At 47.4% G+C, this 20,469-nt stretch overlaps 1 protein-coding gene across 9 annotated transcripts in view; it reads left to right on the forward strand.

Moving 5' to 3' along the window:
- Positions 1–219: 219 nt before the first annotated feature.
- LOC144479508 (transducin-like enhancer protein 4) overlaps positions 220–20,469 on the forward strand; it is a 225,270-nt gene continuing 205,020 nt past the window's right edge. For 8 of the 9 annotated variants that reach the window (XM_078198241.1, XM_078198243.1, XM_078198244.1 and 5 more), the window contains exons 1-2: positions 231–912; positions 5,903–6,000. In XM_078198241.1, the coding sequence (XP_078054367.1) occupies positions 889–912; positions 5,903–6,000 (122 nt within the window). In that variant the 5' untranslated portion in view covers positions 231–888. Of the gene's footprint in view, positions 913–5,902; positions 6,001–20,469 lie in introns of all 9 variants that reach the window. The other variant, XM_078198246.1, reaches the window with a different exon arrangement.

Consider the following 20,469-nt stretch of genomic DNA (forward strand, 5'->3'; position numbering starts at 1 on the left):
CCCACCCCGGGTGCAGGCCGGGAGTTGTAGTCCGCCGCCGGCAGCCGGAGAACGGGGGCGGGCGGGCGCGCGAACTACAACTCCCGGCGGGCCACACCCCCTGCTCCCTCCCGGGAGGCAAGGCGGTGCCGGCCAATGGGCGAGGGGGCGGCTGCCTGATTGGCTGGCGGGCTGGCGGCCCCACGTGGGGGCGGCGGCTGCTGATTGGCTGAAGCCTCCAAGGCTCGAGTGTATCCAATTGAGGGAACTCTCCAAGATGTAGCAAAGAGCGAGAGGAGGAAGGTTTGCAACACTGGAGCTCAGTGCTACATGGAGGAGTTCCTCAAGCAGCAAATCGGGGCAATTCTTGGGAAATATCACCCTTGATCAAAACTTTATTTGGTGCAGGAGATTTTTAGTGCTTGTTCTGTCCCTTTTCTTGACACTTCCCATGGCTTCCAGCTCCTTGAAGACACTGCCCTCAGCCTCCAAGGCTTGGACTTTGTGACATTATTTTTTTCCTTCAAAAAAAAGTTGGGATCGTCGGTGTGGTGTGTTTTATATGGACATTGGATTTACCTCCTCCTCCCCCTTCATCTACCCCAGCAGCCGCCTCCGGAGCTGCCCTGGATTTCTTGGCTGAGCTTCTTATTTTCCTTCTCTTGCGATGTGAGTCCAGCCCAAAGGGATGGTCTAAGTGGCTGGAGAAACTCCCGAGGACGCTCAGCTTTTTGGCCATGTTGTGAGAAGCCGAGGGAAAAAAAAATCATCAAGGGCTTTATTGCATTTTCTTCCCACGACTCTCTTGTTAAGAAGTCATCGGAGACATCGCTGTGTTGTGCGATTCCTTTCCTTTAAAAAAAAACACAGTGGGGGAGTAAAGGAGAGAGAGGAATATAACATCCAAGGATGTATCCACAAGGCAGGCATCCCGTAAGTACCAGTTTACTTAACAACATTGCATATCAGAGGCGAACGAGAGGGGAATAAACATGTAACACTGTCGCGTGTTGTGGCCTCTGATATTCTTAACATGTCAATTTCTATCGTTCTTTAATATCAGTGAGATTCCTGACATGGATCACACGCCCCCAAACATAATTAAATGAATTGATCAACCGTGGGGCCATCTATTGTATAAATATATAATATATAAATAAATATATTATATATATATTCCCTTGCAAGTTCGTGGCATTTAAAATGTGAATGGAGTGTAGGTGTCTGGAGAGCAAAACAACTCTTAATTTCCCCATTCTAATTGAAAGAATTGTGCTTTGTTGCTTAAGACTTGTCTATTCAGACCTGCTTTTATTCTGGGAGGGTGGGGAGTGAGGGACTTCTTAATCCCTGGACATTCAGATTCAGGGCACGGCTGGTGATCTGAACATCCTGCTTCTGAGCATTCGCTTCACTGTGAATGTTCTTTCTTTTGAGGGGGTTGTTGGAAGGGAAGGAAGGGGGGGGGGGGGTGATTTTTATTTATAAACGCATATAAACTCCAGCAGGTGGCATTGGTTAGTGACATTTCCGCAAAGAGGTTTCGTTTATTTCCGTTTCTACCTCCAGTTAATCGCCTCGTCAAGATGTGACCAAAATACCGAGAGAAAAAAAATAACTTTTCATGCACGGAATATTACACGTGTAAATGCTCCAAGTTCTTGGCATCCACAGTGCCCTTCTAGCGAGCAAATTGGACCCGAACCCTGACTTTGGACCTGCGGCTGGTGTTGAGCCACAATGATCATGCCATTAAGTCAATAAATCTGAGCAGACTATTAAAGATTTGGGGAGGGGCGTTTCGATTTAACTGTATAAAATATTGGCTGTGATTTTTCTATCAATTATAGCACTGCCTATAAATCCTTCAGGGAGATTGAATCTCGTTCACCGACAATTTGCACCGAGACCAGCGAGTGGATGAGTTTTCTCTCAAGGCCTGGAGCACCTTGTCATAGAATCCCTACAGTACAGGAGGAGGCCATTCAGCCCACCGAGCCTGCACTGACAACAATCCCACCCAGGCCCTATCCCCGTATAACCCCAAGTTTTTACCCACTAATCCCGCCCCCCCCCCCACACTAAGTGGATAACTTAGCATGGCCAATCAATCTAACCTGCACATCTTTGGAGTGTGGGAGGAAACCCTCGCAAACACAGGGAGAACCGTGCAAACCCCACACACACACAGTGACCCAAGCCGGGAATCAAACCCGGATCCCTGGAGTTGTAAGGCAGCAGTGCTAACCACCGTGCCACCTTGTGCTGGCCTTCAAGTAGAATTTGAGTTTTTAAAAAACATCTTTCATCTCTCTTTCTCCCCCCTCCCATTATATGTAAAAGGCCTAAACAATTGTTAAATGGAATTATGATCATCTATCCCTCGTTCATGCCCCGCTCCCCCCCCCCAATCACAGGGTGGCACGGTGATTAACACCACCGCCTCACAGTGCCAGAGACTTGGTTTCGATTGTGGCCTTGAGTGACTGTCCATGCGGAGTCAGCACATTCTCCCCATGTTTGCATGGGTTTGCTCCGGGTGGTCTGGTTTCCTCCCACAGTCCAAAGATATGTGGGTTAGGTTGGTTGACTATGCTAAATTGCCCCTCCAAGATGTGTAGGTTGGAGGGATTGGTGGGATAGGTGTGTGGGGTTACAGAGATAGGCAGGAAGGTGGGCATGGGTAAAATGCCCTGTCGCAGTGTTGGTGCAGACTTGATGGGCCGAATGGCACTGCAGGGGTTCTATAATCACCTTTCAGTTTGTTGCGACAGGCCAGAATGCACAGTGAGACTGGCGAGGTGGGCAGCATGATACCCTCCTAAGGTTAAAGTTTATTTATTAGTGTCACAAGTAGGCTTATGTTAACAGTGCAATGAAATTACTGTGAAAATCCCCGAGTTGCCATGCTCTGGCGCTTGTTTGGGTACACTGAGGGCGAATTCAGCACGGCCAATGCAACTAACCAGCATGACTTATGGACTGTGAGAGGAAACCCACGCAGACACTGGGAGAACGTGCAAACTCCACGCAGACAGTGATCCAAGGTGGGAATTGAACAAAGTCCCTGGCGCTATGAGGCAGCAGTGCTAACCACTGCGCCACCGTGCAGCCTGTTTACACAGCAAGCTCCCAAAAAACAACAGGCAATGACTAGACAATCTGAATCGAGTGGTTTTGGTTGAGGGATAAATATTGTAAGAAGTTTAACAAAACTAGGTTAAAGTTCAACAGGTTTATTTGGTAGCAAAAGCCACACAAAAGTGTGGACCTGTTGGACTTTAACCTGGTGTTGTTAAACTTCTTACTGTGTTTACCCCAGTCCAACGCCGGCATCTCCACATCATGGATAAATATTGGCCAGGGCACTGGAGAGAACTTCAAATCATTAGAATCTCTGCAGTGCAGGAGGCCATTCGGCCCATTGAGTCTGCACTGACTCTCCAAAACAACATCCGACCCAGGCTTTATCCCCATAACCCCATGTATTTTACCCCACTAACACATGACCCTGGCAATGTGAGGCAGCAGTGCTCACCACTGTGCCGCCATGCTGCCCTGGAGAGGCAGCTTGGGTGGGTTTGTCTGCTTGGGCCGCGTGCACTAAGAGGTCCTCTCAAATCATGTTTTTTTAAAAATACTTTTCCAATTCAATCAAATCAAGTCCAATTCAGAGTCTCGACAAGTTGAGACATTTCCGATCCAAGCTGACAAGACAGGGTCCGCAATCCCTGTCTTGGGCCTGATCTACATGAGCCAAGCTGATTGGAGGAGGCGCATAGAAATCATAGAAACCCTACAGTACAGAAAGAGGCCATTCAGCCCATCGAGTCTGCACCGACCACAATCCCACCCAGACCCTACCCCCATATCCCTACATATTTTACCCACTAATCCCTCTAATCTACACATCCCAGGACACTAAGGGCAATTTTAGCATGGCCAATCAACCTAACCCGCACATCTTTGGACTGTGGGAGGAAACCGGAGCACCCGGAGGAAACCCACGCAGACACGAGGAGGATGTGCAAACTCCACACAGACAGTGACCCAAGCCGGGAATCGAACCCAGGTCCCTGGAGCTGTGAAGCAGCAGTGCTAACCACTGTGCTACCGTGCTGCGCAGGTCTTCCTCCTCCATGGCTTGGTCTCATTTGCATCTTAGCCAAAAGGCCGAGATGCCACTTTTAAAAATGTAACCTAATGACCTCAACCAAGTGCAGCATCCGCATAACTACACTTGATCTTAGCCAAAAGGCCGTGTTTTTTTAAATACTTTTCTAACTCAATCAAGTCCAGTTCAGAGTCCCAACAAGTTGAGACATTTCCGATCTAAGCTGACAAGACAGGGTATGTAACCCTTTACCCTGTCTTGGGCCTGATTCACACGAGCCAAGCCGATCGGAGCAGGTGGAGGTTTCCTGCTCCAAGGCTCGATCTCATCTGCACCCCAGCCAAAAGGCCGAGATGCCGCTTTTAAAAATTGCTTCATGTGAAAATGAAGCTTAAGTGCAACCCAATGACCTCAACCAAGTGCAGCATCCGCACAACTACTCTTGATCTTAGCCAAAAGGCCGAGAAGCGATTTGCCACTTTTAGTGTTCATGGATTAGCATTTTTGCGGAAGTAGCTGGTATAAACTGCAGCCTTTTATCTCCTCAGTGGTTGGGAGGTGTGAAGATTTGCAATCCTGATGCCTCTCTCACACTCGCACATTCACACCTTTTGTTTACCAATTGCAATTGAACGAGAAATAATAAGAACCTTAGGATGTAGATCATTACTGCATGGGGTGTTTAAACAGGTTTTTTAATCTGACTGCCCATGTCAGCCTCGGCTCAGTTGAAAACACTCTCAGCTCTGAATCATAAGTTCTGGGTTCAAGTCCCACTTTAGAAACTTCAGCACAAAAATCAAGGTGGCAGTTTAGGGCGGTACGATCGCACAGTGGTTAGCATTGCTGCCTCACAGCGCCAGGGCCCCGGGTTCAATTCCAGCCTCAGGTCACTGTTTGTGTGGAGTTTGCACATTCTCCCCATGTCTGCATGGGTTTCCTCCGGGTGCTCCAGTTTCCTCCCACACTCCAAAGGTGTGCGGGTTAGGTTGATTGGCCATGCTAAATTGACCCTAGTGTCAGGGGGAATTAGCAGGGTAAATGAGGATTATAGGAATAGGGCTTGGGTGGGATTGTGGTGGGTGCAGATTCGATGGGCCGAATGTCCTCCTTCTGTACTGTAGGGATTCTAAGGCTGACACTTCAGCGTTGCACTGACTGAGGGATTCTCGCGCTAGACCGAGGGAGCGTTGCGCTGGACTGAGGAAGTGTTGCGCTATTGGAGGTGCACTGAGGGAGTGTTGCTCTGATGGAGGTGAACTGTTAAATGAGACAGTAAACCGAAGACCCCATCTGCCTGCGTGGGTGGAAGTAAAAGATCCCATGACACTATTTGGAAGTCATGATGTGGAGATGCCAGAGTTGGACTGGGGTAAACACTGGGGTAAGAAGTCTAACAACACCAGGTTAAAGTCCAACAGGATTATTTGGTAGCAAACGCCACTAGCTTTCGGAGCGTGCTGCTCCTTCCTCAGGTGGAGTGCCACTCCCTGCTGAGGAAGGAGCAGCACGCTCCGAAAGTTAGTGGCGTTTGCTACCAAATAATCCTGTTGGACTTTAACCTGGTGTTGTTAGACCTCTTACTATTTGGAAGAGCAGGGGAGTTATTCCTCGTGTCCTGGATGATATTTATCCATCAGTCAAGATCATTAAATGATCTGACGATTGTATTGCTGTTTTGTGGGTGTTTGCTGTGTGTACATTACGTTACTCTTCACTGGCTGCAAGTACCACTTGGGCCATAAAATGCTGTGAGACAGCTGGCGGTTGTGAAAGGTGCTATATAAATGCAAGTCTTTCTTTTTGCAGGCACCTCACCAGCCTGGACAGCCATTTAAGTTTACAGTGGTGGAGACATGTGATCGCATCAAGGAAGAATTTCAATTCTTGCAGGCGCAGTATCACAGGTAAAGTGATTATTAACTACAGTATCAACACTACAAGTATGACTCCCCTTGGAGTTGACTGGCGTTCTAACATTCCCATTCCTTGAAAGTTGTTTTTTTTTTACAGAGAAAGGTATCATAGTGCAGAAGGAGACCATTTGGCCCATTGAGTCTGCACCAACCACAATCCCACCCAGGCCCTATCCCTATGCATTTATTTACCTTGGCTAACTCCCCTGACACTAAGGGGCAATTTAGAATGGCCAATCTGCCTAACCCGCACATCTCTATTAGCGATTTAACCATTTTGCCTTTCAAAAATGAGGGTTCGCTTTTTGAATTGGAAATGTGCCAAGTCCTTCGATGCTTTGAGAATATCCCCACCAAGATCAGAACAAGTCTGGAAGCCTTAAACCTACAAAATAATACAGAAAATGTTGCACAGAATCAGCTGAAGAATTGGATTAATATTTTAAAGACCCTTCTCGCGGTGATGCTAATCAAGGTTCTGAACTTAAAATATTAACTAATCCTTCCAGAGTCAAGGTTCCGGATGCTGACAATCTTGCTTTGAAACATAAGCAAGAAGAATCCCTGGTAATGTGGCCAGATGGTCTACAGGATCTAACACAGCTTCGGGGGAATTCTGAGGAATAACATTGCGGATGCTTTTCAAAGGGCATTAGTGCTTTTTAAATCCCAACCATGTTGAATGAATAGTAGAGGGAAGACAGTGGCATACGTACAAACGAACTGGGGGCAGTAGTAGGCCACTCGACCCCTCAAGGCTGTGCCACCGCTCAATGAGATCATGGCTGATCTGACTGTATCTATTTCCACCTACCCACCTATAACCGTTAAAGTTTATTTATTAGTCACAAGTAGGTTTACATTCACACTGCAATGAAGTTATTGTGAAAATCCCCTAGTCGCCACACTCTGGCGCCAGTTCGGGTACACCTGAGGGAGAAGTTTTTATTTAGCATGGCTGATTCACCTAATCTACGCATTTTTGAACTGTGGGAGGAAACTGGAGCACTCTGAGGAAACCCACGCGGACACATGGAGAATGTGTAAGCTCCACACAGACAGTGACCCAAGCCGGGAATCGAACCCAGGTCCTTGGCGCTGTGAGGCAGCAGTGCTAACCACTGTGCCATCGTGCTGCCCCTTTGCCACAGTTCATCCCCTTGCTTATCAAGGATCTCATTGGCTCTGCCTTAAAATACTTTACGTCGTTGAATCTTCGTCCAAAGACTCCTGACCATCTGAGAGAAAAGATCTCTCCTCATTTCTGTCGTAAATGGGAAATCCCTTGTCTTAAACTGTGACCCCTAGTTCTAGATTCTCCCACAACATCCTCTCCATATCCACCCTGTCAGGAGCTGTAGCGCAGTGAAGGTACCACTGGATTAGTAATCCGGAGCCCCAGGTTAAAGCTCCGGGACACTGAGTTTGAAGTCCACTGGCAGATGGAGGAACTTAAATTCAATTTTAAAAAGATCTGGAATATTCTCATAAAAATTCCGGCCATGGGTTACTGTCTGTGTGGAGTTAGCACGTTCTCCCTGTGTCTGCATGGGTTTCCTCCGAGTGCTCCGGTTTCTCCCCTCGGCCCAAAGATGTGTGGGTTAGGTGGATTGGCCATGCTAAATTGACCCTTAGTGTCAGGAGGGTTAGCAGGGTAAATACATGGGGCTACGGGGATAGGGCCTGGGTGGGATTGTTGTCGGTGCAGACTTGATGGGCTGAATGGCCTCCTACGCTGCTGGGATTCTATGAAAAGTTGTCTTAATAATGGTGACCATGAAAGTATCATTGATTTATTATAAAATCCCCATCTGGTTCACTAATGCCCTTTAGGGAAGGAAATCTGCCGTCCTTACCTGGATTGGCTGATATGCAATTGGCTCTTAACTGCGCTCTGAAATTGCCCCGCAAGCCATTCAGTTCAAGGGAAATTAGAAATGGCAACAATTTCTGACCTTGCCAGCAACCCCCGGATCCCATGAAAGGAAAAAGAAGAGACAATGTTGAAAAATGATTGAACCTGGAATTTGCTCCAAGTTAGGAACTGTAGCCTGATTCAGTTTAGTCAACCATCAGTTACAGGGGTGTGGGTTCAAGCCTCCAAGACCATATAATCTAGGCTAAGACTCCTTTGTAGTGCTGAGCAATTGCTTTCTTCGTGGTTCCGCTGAGGCTAGGGGAGAAAAAAACCAGAGGGCATGGGTTAAGGGTGAAAAGAGAAAAGTTTAAAGGGAATATTAGGGGGGGCTTCTTCACGCAGAGAGTGGTGGGAGTGTGGAATGGGCTGCCGGATAAAGTGGTAAATGCGGGGTCACTTTTAACATTTAAGAAAAACTTGGACGGGTTCATGGATGAGAGGGGTGTGGAGGGATATGGTCCAAGTGCAGGTCAGTGGGACTAGGCATAAAATGGTTCGGCACAGACAAGAAGGGCCAAAAGGCCTGTTTCTGAGCTGTAATTTTCTATGGTTCCTAATGGAGGAGATATTCGACTGAGGTCCTGCCTGCACTGATTTATGTGGATAACAACTTTTCACGTATGGCACATCTTTAATGGAAAGAATGTCCCACAGTACTTCTGTAGATGGGTGCAAGGAAAATGGATGCTCAGACAGAAAGGAAGAGGTGACCAAAGTCTTGACTGATAAGTTGCATGTTAAAGGGAGGGACAATGGTGAAAGAACAGGGGACTGGGACTAATTAGCCACCAGCACAGGCACAATGGGCGGAATGGCCTTCCTCTGCCATGTGAGGACTTGGGGACACAAGTGTAAGGTTGTGGGTGGAGATGCTGAGAAGGTGTGAGTAGCACTGCTGCCTCACCGCTCCAGGGACCTGGGTTCAATTCTGGCCTCGGGTCACTGTCTGTGTGGAGTTTGCACGTTCTTTGTCTGTGTGAGTTTCCTTTGGATGCTCCGGTTTCCTCCCACAGTCTAAAGATGTGTGGGTTAGGTTGATTGGCCATGCTAAATTGATCTTTAGTGTCCTGGGATGTGTGGGTTAGAGGGATTAGCGGGGTAAATATGTGGGGTTGTGGGGATAGGGCCTGGGTGGGATTGTTGGTGCAGACTCAATGGGCTGAATGGCCTCCTTCTGCACTGTAGGGATTCTATGAAGAGATTTTTTTAATGCATGGGAACGGTGATGACTTTGAACTCACTGCCTCCGAGTGTGATGGCTGCAGAGCTAATGAACCAATTTCAAAAGGCAATTGGATGGGCCTTTGGAAGAAATGAACCTTTCAGGGCTACAGGGAATGGGACTGATTGGGTTGCCGGGCAGAAAGCTGGCATGGACTTGATTGGCCAAATAGTCATCTTCCATGTGTCAATGACGCTATGTGCAGTGCTATTAACTGAAAACAAAGTGCGTTGAGATATGAGATGTGCTAAGCTGCAACATTACTGCAAGATGCCAAGCTTTCCTTCTCAATGTGTTGGTGTGTAAATTTAAATGACCTCATTCTTGGCTACAAATGATAATCCTCACATATCGCAAGGGGTTTCAACAAGAATCTTAACAATGGGCATGTTTAATGTTGATATCACATCTGCTGAAACTGAACAGAACACCTTATTAAGTAGAGTTCTGGGCTTAGCTGCTTTAAATTTGGAGAGAGAGCACCCTTGGGTACACTCTGGTTGGTTATCGGTTCGCCACCGATGTTGGAAGCAAGTTGAGGGACAGAATCTGAAACATTAATGCAAGAAGTTTAATAGCGAACACTAAAGAGTAATGGCGTTAAGTGAGTTTAGAATGATAGCAGGAGGCCATTCAACCCATTATGTCTGTGCTGGCTCTTTGGAGCAATCCGATTCATCTGCGACCTTGCTCTTTTTCACAGTGCTGCAGATTGATTTTTCTTTTCACCAATTCCTTTTTGAAAGTTATTCTTGAAATTGCGTGCACCAGCATTTCAGACGGTTCATTCCCAATCATAACCCCTAACTGCATAACAACTCCACGTCCTCTGGTCACTGATCCCCTTTCGACTTAGTTACTTTCAAAGATAATTTCAAACATGTTGATGAAATTTCCCCCCCCCCCCGGCAGGTTCTGCACTCCAGAACAATCGTGTAGCGCCTCTGGTCTCTCCCAAGTTTGATGTCAGCCACCTAGAACAGGCGTGGTATAAAACACTCCAAGCGCTGCTTTCATGGTTGATGTGAACCTCCTTGATTGGATTACTGTGTTGTAATTCCCTGACAAGCATCCATTATCCGCTATTTATTTACAGCTATTTGTGGCTGCCATAAACTTATGCAGAATAGTTTTAACCCGCTCACTGCTGAATTTCCTTTCTTTATACCCAGTTGGGCCTGTGGTTGTTACAGTTTACAGTGAAGCAACAAAGAGTTGACAGATTTGCCCCAAGTTACAGTTGTTCGGTCATTTTGCATGGGATGGACAATGGCAAAGCGCACACTGCTTTTGTACCACTGGTGCCACTCGGTGCCAGCATCCAACCCTGGTACTGCAACTGAAAAACACACTCGACGGGAGTGGGAAAAGTTCTTTTTTCCCTGGACCTTTCCAGCCTGGGTCAACCTCAATGAGTTTACTTTATGAATCGTGTGAACAAGAAGCAAGAGTAGGCCACGGTGGCATGGTGGTTAGCACTGCTGCCTCACAGCACCTGGGACCCGGGTTCGATTCCAGCCCTTGGGTCGCTTCTGTGTGGAGTTTGCACGTTCTCCCCGGGTCTGCGTGGGTTTCCTCCGGGTGCTCTGCTTTCCTTCTACTGTCCAAGGATGTGCTGATTAGGTTGATTGGCCATGCTAAATTGACCCTTAGTGAGCGGGGGGATTAGCAGGGTAAATTATGTGGGGTTACGGGGACAGGCCTGGGTGGGATTGTTGTTGGTGCAGGCTCGATGGACTGAATGGCCTCCTTCTGCACTGCAGGGATTCTATGAAGAGATATTTGGTGTCAGGGAGATTAACAGGGTAAATGCTTAGCAATATTTCTTCTCAAGTCCATTAGCTAACTCGGTGTCCTCTGGTTACTGATCCTCTGGCCAGTTTCAACTTAGTAACTTTACCAAAAAAAAACCCATTACAATTTCGAATATGTTGATGAAATCTCCCCCAGAAGATTCTGCTCTCCAAAACAAACATCTAATGCCTTGGTGATAGAGCCTGGGTGGGATTGTTGTCGGTGCAGGTTCGATGGGCCGAATAGTCTCCTTCTGCACTGTAGGGGTTCTATGATTCAGCCCCTGGAGCCTGCCCCGCCATTTAATAAGATCATAGCTGATCTGATTGCAACTTCAAATCTGGATCCCACCTCCCCTCCGATAACCTATCGCCCGCTTTGCTTACCAAGTATTTCTGCATTTCTATTGTTGTAGTTGGGGCTGTGTGCCGGGAGTTGGTGCGGGGGCAGATGCCCCTGGCATGCCATGAAAGCGCACATTAGTTTGTGCTGTTTACTCTCCAAAAGTCCATATTCAATCGAAGGCGCCACTGATCTGACTGCGGTGGAGGCATGAACAGTGAGCTATGCCACTCTGTGCCAGTGTGAGCCTACGATGCCAACTGTGTGTTTCTGAACTCAAGCTAACCTGGGTTGGCTCTTGCTTTCCGATGCTGGAGCAAGGAAACTTTTCACACAGGTTTTGAATGACTCTTTCTGCGCACGATTAACCAGAATATTCTTCAATAACTATTAGGATTACCGTGAATAGGGCTTTGTGGTTTTCGGTGAGAAATGAAGAGATAAACTTCAACAGCAAAACAATTCCTGGATTGTTATGCAATTAAAAACGAAACTTCACTTATTCAATCATCATAACCCAATGACCCTGATGATGAGAAATAGTAGCAGTTTCACTTAGAATAAATGTATTTAAATACATTTCTTGTATTTCAGTTATAAGTAGTGATAGTTCAGTGATCAGTGAAGCACGAGTAGGCCATTCAGCCCATCGAACCTGCTCTGCCATTTATCAACCACGGTCATAATGGATGGCAGAGCAGGGCCGAATGGCCTACCCCCGCTTCTGGTTTCTATGTTTAAGTGGATCGAATTGCAGAATGAATAAATGAAAATAGAATTTGATTTATTCACTCTGGTAAAGCAGTGGCCCTGCAGCGCACTGACAGATTGGCTGAAGGATGGTTTGAGCCTGTGTTTGACAGCTTTGTGGGTCACCTTGAGTGACAGCACAACCACATGAGAAGTTACAGACTCCACATTTCCTCCATCAGCCTCTGTGGGGCTTCTAACCAGAAAGCTCAAAGTCTTAGGCAGCGGCAGGTAGCCACGTGGTAGCAAGTGAAATCCTAGCCCCGGTCTCTAACCTGGCACTGATTTTTGAGGGTTAAATAATGTCAGATAGTAGGGAAATAGGCTATTACCCTTCTGAGTGTGTCCAATTCCAGCCACTCTTAAAATGGCAAATCAGTTCCTAATCTTTACTCTGAAACCAACTAATCTATTTTAACCTGTAAATCGTATGTTTAGTGAGCCTTTGGTAGCACGGTGATGCAGTGGTTAGCACTGCTGCCTCACAGTGCCAGGGACCTGGGTTCGGTTCCCGACTTGGGTCACTCTCTGTGCGGAGTCTGCATGTTCTCCCTGTGGCTGCGTGCGTTTCCTCTGGGTGCTCCAGTTCCCTCCCAGTCTAAGAGACGTGCTGGTTAGGTTCATTGGCCATGCTAAATTCTCCCTCGGTGTACCCGAACAGGCGTCGGAATGTGGTGACTAGGGAATTTTCACAGTAACCTCATTGCAGTATTAATGTAAACCTACTTGTGACAATAATAGATGAACTTCAAACCTTTCACCTGAGTTATTGTTTATAATCCTTGCTTTCCTTTGCTCCACTATTGGCGGCTATGCCTTCAGTTGTTTGGGTCCTAGGCCTGCAATTGCCTCTCTATAACCTTTAAGCCTCCCTCACATTCACACTCATTTGCTCTCTCTCTCTCTCTCTCTCTCTCTCTCTCACTCTCCTCATTTCAGATGCTCTTATACCCATACAACTTTAACCAAGCATTTGATCACCCTTGCTAATGTGTTTTTCTTTGGCTTGGTGTCAATTCTTATTTGATTTTTCAGCGTTGTGAAGGCTTTATATAAGGACTTTATATTAAAGGCTAATTGTTGTTGTAGTAAAGAATATGCTAGCAGATCTCCCCTGGCGTTGCTCATGGCACGTGAGAGGATTTCCTGTTTTGTAACTATCGGTGAGTTGTGCCTGTAATGGGCATGCATTGTTCGATTCGCTGATCTACGATGACTTGAATCAAATTCTGTCGGACTGAAATTGTGAAGAGTTTCTAGCTCAGAACAAGGCCATTAGATCCAGCTGCTACCTGCAGTGTTTATGCTGCTCATGAGCTTTCTCCCACTATACCTCATGTCAGCCAAATAGCTTAACCTTCCATTGCTTTCTGTCTCAACCAGCAGCCCCTGAAATGCGTATCTGTGCCAGGGATCCTGTAGCAGGAAATGCAGGATTTAGTAAATTACTAGGAGATCTGCCATTGTTCCGTGAGTCAGAGGATTGTCTAAAAGAGTTACATCTGTTGTGATGGTAAATGTGACGATAACTAAGTGACGATGGTGTGAAAAGCTAGGTGTTTAATACATTACAGATTGTGATTCCACCCAATGTGTGTGTGTGTGCGTGAGTGATCCGCAAAGTTAGGTGTTCAAAATACCTTTTTGTTTTTGCCCCATCCCCATGTGTCCTTGTTTAGTGAGCACATACAGGCACACACTCTCATACATGCACACGCAATGCATGTATGCACACGCAATGCATGTATGCACACGCAATGCATGTATGCACGTGCACATGCATCACACACACACACATGTGCACCCATACGTGCACATGTGATAGACACCCACACCCTACACACACGCACACACACCCTACAACGCACACACACCCTACAACACTCACTCTCTCTCTGTTGGCTGTTTTGCTCAGCTCTCTCCCTCGCCCCGTGGTGACTCGCTGCAGGGTAGTACCCTTGGGCAGGGACATGATTGAATTCAGCTTAATGCCCAAATAACCTCTCAAACATTCATTGCCTAGGCTGCGCTGTTGAACATGGCTATACAAGCTCCCCAGTGCATTCAGTGAGCAGTTGAGTCATACACACTATGAGAATTGCCCCTGTCTGTGCTAATCTCGGCCAGTCTGCCAGTCAAGCTGCTACAGTTGACCCTGTGCTTCCTGCGCTGGTGACGGGAAAATTGGCACCAGCTCCTGGCCCTGATTGGTAGGCAATCAGTCCTGCCGGAAGAGTGGGCACACATGCCTTTAGGGGAGGGCTGGGCAAGGTCTGGCTATGAGACCGACACAAAGGACAGGCACATGAGTGTATTCTTGGGATAGCCAGTCCCACTGTGCCCCCTAGGAGAGGTGAGGCAGGCAAACTCGGTGTGACGTATGATTCGGTGCCAGCGCAAACTGAGTTACACATTCCTTCCAACCCCAACTCAATCCAGTCCAGGCAGGGAATGTTTGCAATAAGCCTCCAGTGTGTGTGTGTGTGTGTGTGAGAAAGGGAATTGAGAATACACAGTGCAAGAGGACATCAGAAGTTTCATGCTCAGTTAGAACGGAAGTAAGTGGTGCCATGCATTCTGAAAGCAGCGTGTGTGTTGACAGGTTATTTACGAGCGAGTCCAATGGTATAGAGGCAGGCGGACGTTGTGTGTGTGTGTGTCAGAGAGAGAGAGAGAGAATTCACCATGCTGCCAATGGACCCTAATTAGCTATATTTTCTAAGTATAATAAACTTGCCTTCAGAAAAATAGGATTAAAATTGCATTGATTTGGCAGAGGAATAAAAAGCCAAGTATGAGTGTCAGAACTAAGGATGCTGAACATTTGCCCCAGCAGATGTTTTCTGCTTTAACCTCAAGCAGCAGGAAGTGACATGTGCCCAGTGTTAATAGCTTTGCTCTTTAGGAAGTGTTGCCAGTGAATGCTCAGCAGTCCAGACTACTGAGGGACTGCCAACGAATGCAGTTAAGGAGGGCTAATTAGTTCCCAGCTAGTTTTGGGGGAAGAGTGGGGGGGGGGGGGGAAGGGATTGGGGGGGGGGGGGGGGAAATGGGGGGGGGGGAATGGGTGGCGGGAGACATTTTTACACAATGGTAGAAACACTAGGGTTAAGTTTAAGTTTATTTATTGGTGTCGCAAATAGGCTTACACGGTGGCACAGCGGTTAGCACTGCTGCCTCAGCGCCCGGGATCCGGGTTCAATTCCAGCCTCGTCTGTGTGGAGTTTGCACATTCTCACCGTGTCTGCGTGGGATTGCTCTGGTTTCCTCCCACAGCCCAAAGATGTGTGGGTTAGGTTGACTGGCCATGCTAAATTGCCCCTTTAGTGTCAGGGGGACTAGCTAGGAGTGGCATGGTAGCACAGTGGTTAGCACTGCTGCTTCACAGCTCCAGGGACCTGGGTTCGATTCCCGGCTCGGGTCACTGTCTGTGTGGAGTTTGCACATTCTCCTCGTGTCTGCGTGGGTTTCCTCCGGGTGCTCCGGTTTCCTCCCACAGTCCAAAGATGTGCGGGTTAGGTTGATTGGCCAGGTTAAAAATTGCCCCTTAGAGTTCTGAGATGTGTAGGTTAGAGGGATTAGCGGGTAAATATGTGGGGGTCGGCCCTGGGTGGGATTGTGGTCGGTGCAGACTCGATGGGCCGAATGGCCTCTTTCTGCACTGTAGGGTTCTATGATTCTAGGGTAAATGCATGGGGTTACGGGGATAGGGCCTGGGTGGGATTGTGGTCGGTGCAGACTCGATGGGCTGAATGGCCTCTTTCTGCACTGTAGGGTTCTATGATTCTAGGGTAAATGCATGGGGTTACGGAGATAGGACCTGGGTGGGATTGTGGTCGGTGCAGACTCGATGGGCTGAACGGCTTCCTTTTGCACTGTAGGGATTCTATGATTAACACTGCAATGAAGTTACTGTGAAAATCCCCTAGGCGCCTGCTGGGGTACACTGAGAGACAATTTAGCACGGCCAATGGACCTAACCAGCACATCTTTCGAACAGCGAGAAGCACCCGGAAGAAAGCCACACAGACACGGGGAGAGCGTGCAGACTCTGCACAGACAGTGACCCAAGCCGGGAATCGAACCCGCGTTCCTGGTGCTGTGAAAAGCAGTGCTAACCACTGTGCCACCAATTATACTGTCTGATTGTGTACTAAACACCAGTCTCAAATCCCAGGTTACAGCAAACATTTTAAAGGTACCTGTCCTTTAAAAGCAATGCTGTTTTCCAAAAAAATTCATTGTACAGTGGCTGGGTTTGTTTCTCTGTAAGACGTTCACACAATATCCTTCCAATCAAATTTCCTCCCTCCATGTTATCCCTTCTTCTTGCTCCTCTTTTCTGTCTTCCACTCCCTGAGGTGTTAGTCTCTCCTGAAGTTAAACATGCAACAGGTCAAATATTTACTCTTCATCTGTGGCACAGTGGTTAGTACTGCTGCCAGGGGCAGGGTTCGATTCCGGCCTTGGGTCTCTGTCTGTGTGGAGTTTGCACGTTCTCCCCGTGTCTGCGTGGGTTTCCTCCGGGTGCTCCAGTTTCCTCCCACAGTCCAAAGATGTGTGGGTTAGGTGGATTGGCCATGATAAATTGCCGCTTAGTATCCAAAGATGTGCAGGTTAGGTGGATGGCTATACTAAAATTTCCCCTCGGTGTTCCAAGACGTATAAAGTTAAAGTTTGTTTTTATTAGTCACAACTAGGCTTGCATTAACACTGCAGTGAAGTTACTGTGAAAATCCCCTAGTCGCCACACTCCGGCGCCTGTTCGGGTCAATGCACCTAACCAGCACGTCTTTCAGACTGTGGGTGGAAACAGGAGCACCCGGAGGAAACCCACGCAGACGCAGGGAGAACGTGCAAACTCCGCACAGACAGTGACCCAAGCCAGGAATCAGACCTGGGACCCTGGCACTGTGAGGCAGCAATGCTAACCACTGTGCCACCGATAGGTTAAGGGGATTGGCCATGGTAAATGCATGGCATTATAGGGAGAGGGTGAGATGTAGGGGAATAAAAGCAAATTGCTGCGGATGCTGGAATTTGAAACCGAAAGAGAAAACGCTGGAAAATCTCAGCAGGTCTGGCAGCATCTGTAAGGAAAGAAAAAATCTAACATTTCAAGTCCAGATGACTCTTTGCTGGTTTGCTGGTTTGCTTTGTCAGCTTTGACAAGGAACCATCTCGACTCTCAACGTTAGATCTTTTCTCTCCTTACAGATGCTGCCAGATCTGCTGAGATTTTCCAGCGTTTTCTCTTGGGGTGTGGGGGGGGGGGGGGGACGACTAGAATCAGACATGTCACTTCCCCTCACCCACAGTTATTGAGTTGAGTGTGTTAAGATCATTGGTAATGTCCTGTAACACTGCCACAAGACTGTGAATCTAACACGGAACCTTCTGTACTGCTCAATTATGCACTGGACTCTCCAGCTGAGCAATCTGGGGAATAGTTCTGTTATTTTCTCCTCTTACCATTGTCTGGGACTCTTCCCGCTTCCCTCCTACCTCTCTCCCCATCAGCCACGCTAAACTCCTATCTTGACCACAGGGATCTTGCTTCTGCCAGTGCTGCTGGTGAACCAGTCATTAGGAGGTGCACCATTGACAACATCTCGCAATGACTCACTCTCTGGTTTATCCTTTCTTCCTTGTGGGAAAGGATCTGGCCCCAGTCTCTCTGTGGTCATAAATCCACTCTGTAGCTCAGAGTATTGCAGAGTTCCAATCTCCTCAAGCTGAAAATGAGTAGCTTTGTCTGGGAGTGTTGTCCTTTAACAACGATTGCCAGTGTTGTGTTTTTTTTGGTGTATTTGTCAACATGTGGAAGGGTTGCATAGGTTATTAAGAGATAAACTATTGGTGACTCCACAGCGCTTTAAGACAGTCTCATATTTAAAATAAGATCTATGATCCTGTTATTAAGAAGGACCATAGAAAAATCATAGAATTCCTACAGTGAGAAGGAGGCCATTCAGCCCATTGCATCCGCGTCCACTCTCCGACGGAGCATCCTACCCAGACCCTATCCCCGGTCCCTTACTTATTTACCCCATTAACCCACAAATCTTGGGACACTAAGGGGCAATTTAGCCTTACCCTTGTCACCCATGCCTCTTAAAAATATTAGAAATAAGAATTTGAGGGTGGCACACTGGTTAACCCTGCTGTCTCACAGCCCCAGGAACCCGGGTTTAATTCCTGGTTTGGTTCACTGTCTCTGCGGGGGTTTGCACGTTCTCCCCGTGGGTTTTCTCCGATTTCCTCCCACAGTCTGAAAGACGTGCTGGTTAGGTGCATTGGCCACGCTAAATTCTCCCTCCGTGTACCTGAACGGGCGCCAGAGTGTGGCGACTGGGGGATTTTTACAGTAACTTCATTGCAGTTTTAATGTAAGCCTAATTGTGACACTAATAAATTTTAAAAATTCTTGGGGGAAAACAGAACATTCATTGAATTTGTATTCCAATTCCTGATAGTCAAATGATAAAACAAGAATGGAATTGTTGACTAATCGTAATCAGTCTCACTATATATAAACTTTTATGTTAATATTAAGAAATCAGATGAAGGGCAAAGATCTGATTGCAGGTGATGGGGCCAGAAGATATCATCCTGTCTATCAGGCTGGCCCCATCCTGTGGACTATGGAACCTTTCCCACTGATAGCACGCTCTCTGATAATTTGAGGATGACATTTCCTCTGCTTGCTGAGACTTGCCAGGGCCTAATGAAATGACGGCAGTCTGGAAGGAAGGATCACGGACGGGCCTGTATCACCCAGAGAACCACAGGATGCTCGACTGGCGCATAATCAGCCCCCTCAGCTTTTCTTTTCTTCACTGAGCCCAGGTGACACTTTACACTTGAGCTTAGAAACAGGACATTGGCCCCACCATCTCCTGAGAGGCACAGGAGCTAAATCAAGGGGGAAAAGATCCTCTCCAAAAGCAATTGTGGGGACTCCGAGAGACCGCTCTCCTCTCCACAAGATTGCAAAGAGTGGGATGGAAGACTGGGGAGATTTATTTTCTGAAATGAGGAGCTAAAAGTTAAATCAAGCCCAGCTTGGGATTTAAAAGCCTGCGGTTTGTAAGTGAAGGTGAGACTCCTTCCGCTTTTCAGACCATGTGGAAGAATGGGTAAGAAAGAAGGAAGGTTTAGAAGGTGTCTTTATAGAATCATGTGCCAGAATTCTTTTGCCTCGCCTGTCATGGAGTCGGAGCGGGCGAGCGGCGGACAACAGAAATGTCCATTGAACTCGGTTGGGAATTTCCGGTCTCGCTTGAGCGAGCGTGTAAAATCCTGCCCAGAGAATCCCTTCAGTGCAGAAGGAGGCCATTCGGCCCATCGAGTCTGCACCCACTCTCCAACAAATCACCTTACCCAAGCCCTTTCCCTGTAACTCCACATATTTACCCCGCTAACCCACACATCTTGGAACACTTGAGGGGCAATTTGGCACCATGGCCAATCAACCTAACCTTGCTATAACGAGAGTGCAGCCAAGGTTTACCAGGCTGATTTCTGGGATGGCAGGTCTGTCATATGAGGTCAGACTAAGTCTAAGGATTATATTCACAGGAGTTCAGAAGAGTAAAATTCCAACAGGATTAGACAGGGTAGATTCAGAAATAATTTTCCCAATGGTGTTGGCTTCCTGAACTAGGGACCATAGTTTGAGGATAAGGGGTAAACCTTTTAGGACTGAGGTGAGGAGAAATTTCTTCACCCAGAGAGGGGTGAATGTGTGGAATTCACTACCACAGAAAGTAGTTGAGGCCAAATATTGTGTGATTTCAAGAAGGAATTAGATATAGCTCTTGGGCTCAAGGGATACGGAGGGAAGGGGGGATCAGGATATTGAATTCGACAATCAGTCATGATCAAAATGAATGGCGGAGCAGGCTCGGAGGGCCGAATGGCCTACTCCTGCTTCTAGTTTCTGTTTTGAAGTAACTTGCGCATCCTTGGACTGTGGGAGGAAACTGAAGCACCTGGAGGAAACCCACAGGGAGAAGGTGCAATCTCCACGTACACAGCGACCCGAGGCCGGAATTGAACCCGGGTCCCTGGCGCCTTGAGGCAGCAGTGCTAACCACTGTGCCACCATGCTGCCCAAAGTGCTTTTATAGTTCAGGACATATTTTCAAAGTGTATAGTCAGTGTTATAGTGTAGCAAACGTGGCAGCTAATTATGGTAAGGAAAATAAATGAGTTGGTCAAGTGAGAATGCGGGGATTAAAAGAAGGTATAGGGTAGATTACTCGGATGTTAGACAGGAACATTCCGATGATGATCGGTGATTATAGAGATAATGATAGAATATGGGCAGCTCGCAGGGTGAGGGTTAAGATACAAACTTGGTAAAGACCGCAGTCTTTCAACTCGCACCTAACCCAATTATGTAGCACTGGTAGGCAGCTTCAGTGAACTG

The sequence above is a fragment of the Mustelus asterias genome, chromosome 26 (assembly GCF_964213995.1).
Source record: "Mustelus asterias chromosome 26, sMusAst1.hap1.1, whole genome shotgun sequence".
Taxonomy (NCBI): domain Eukaryota; kingdom Metazoa; phylum Chordata; class Chondrichthyes; order Carcharhiniformes; family Triakidae; genus Mustelus; species Mustelus asterias.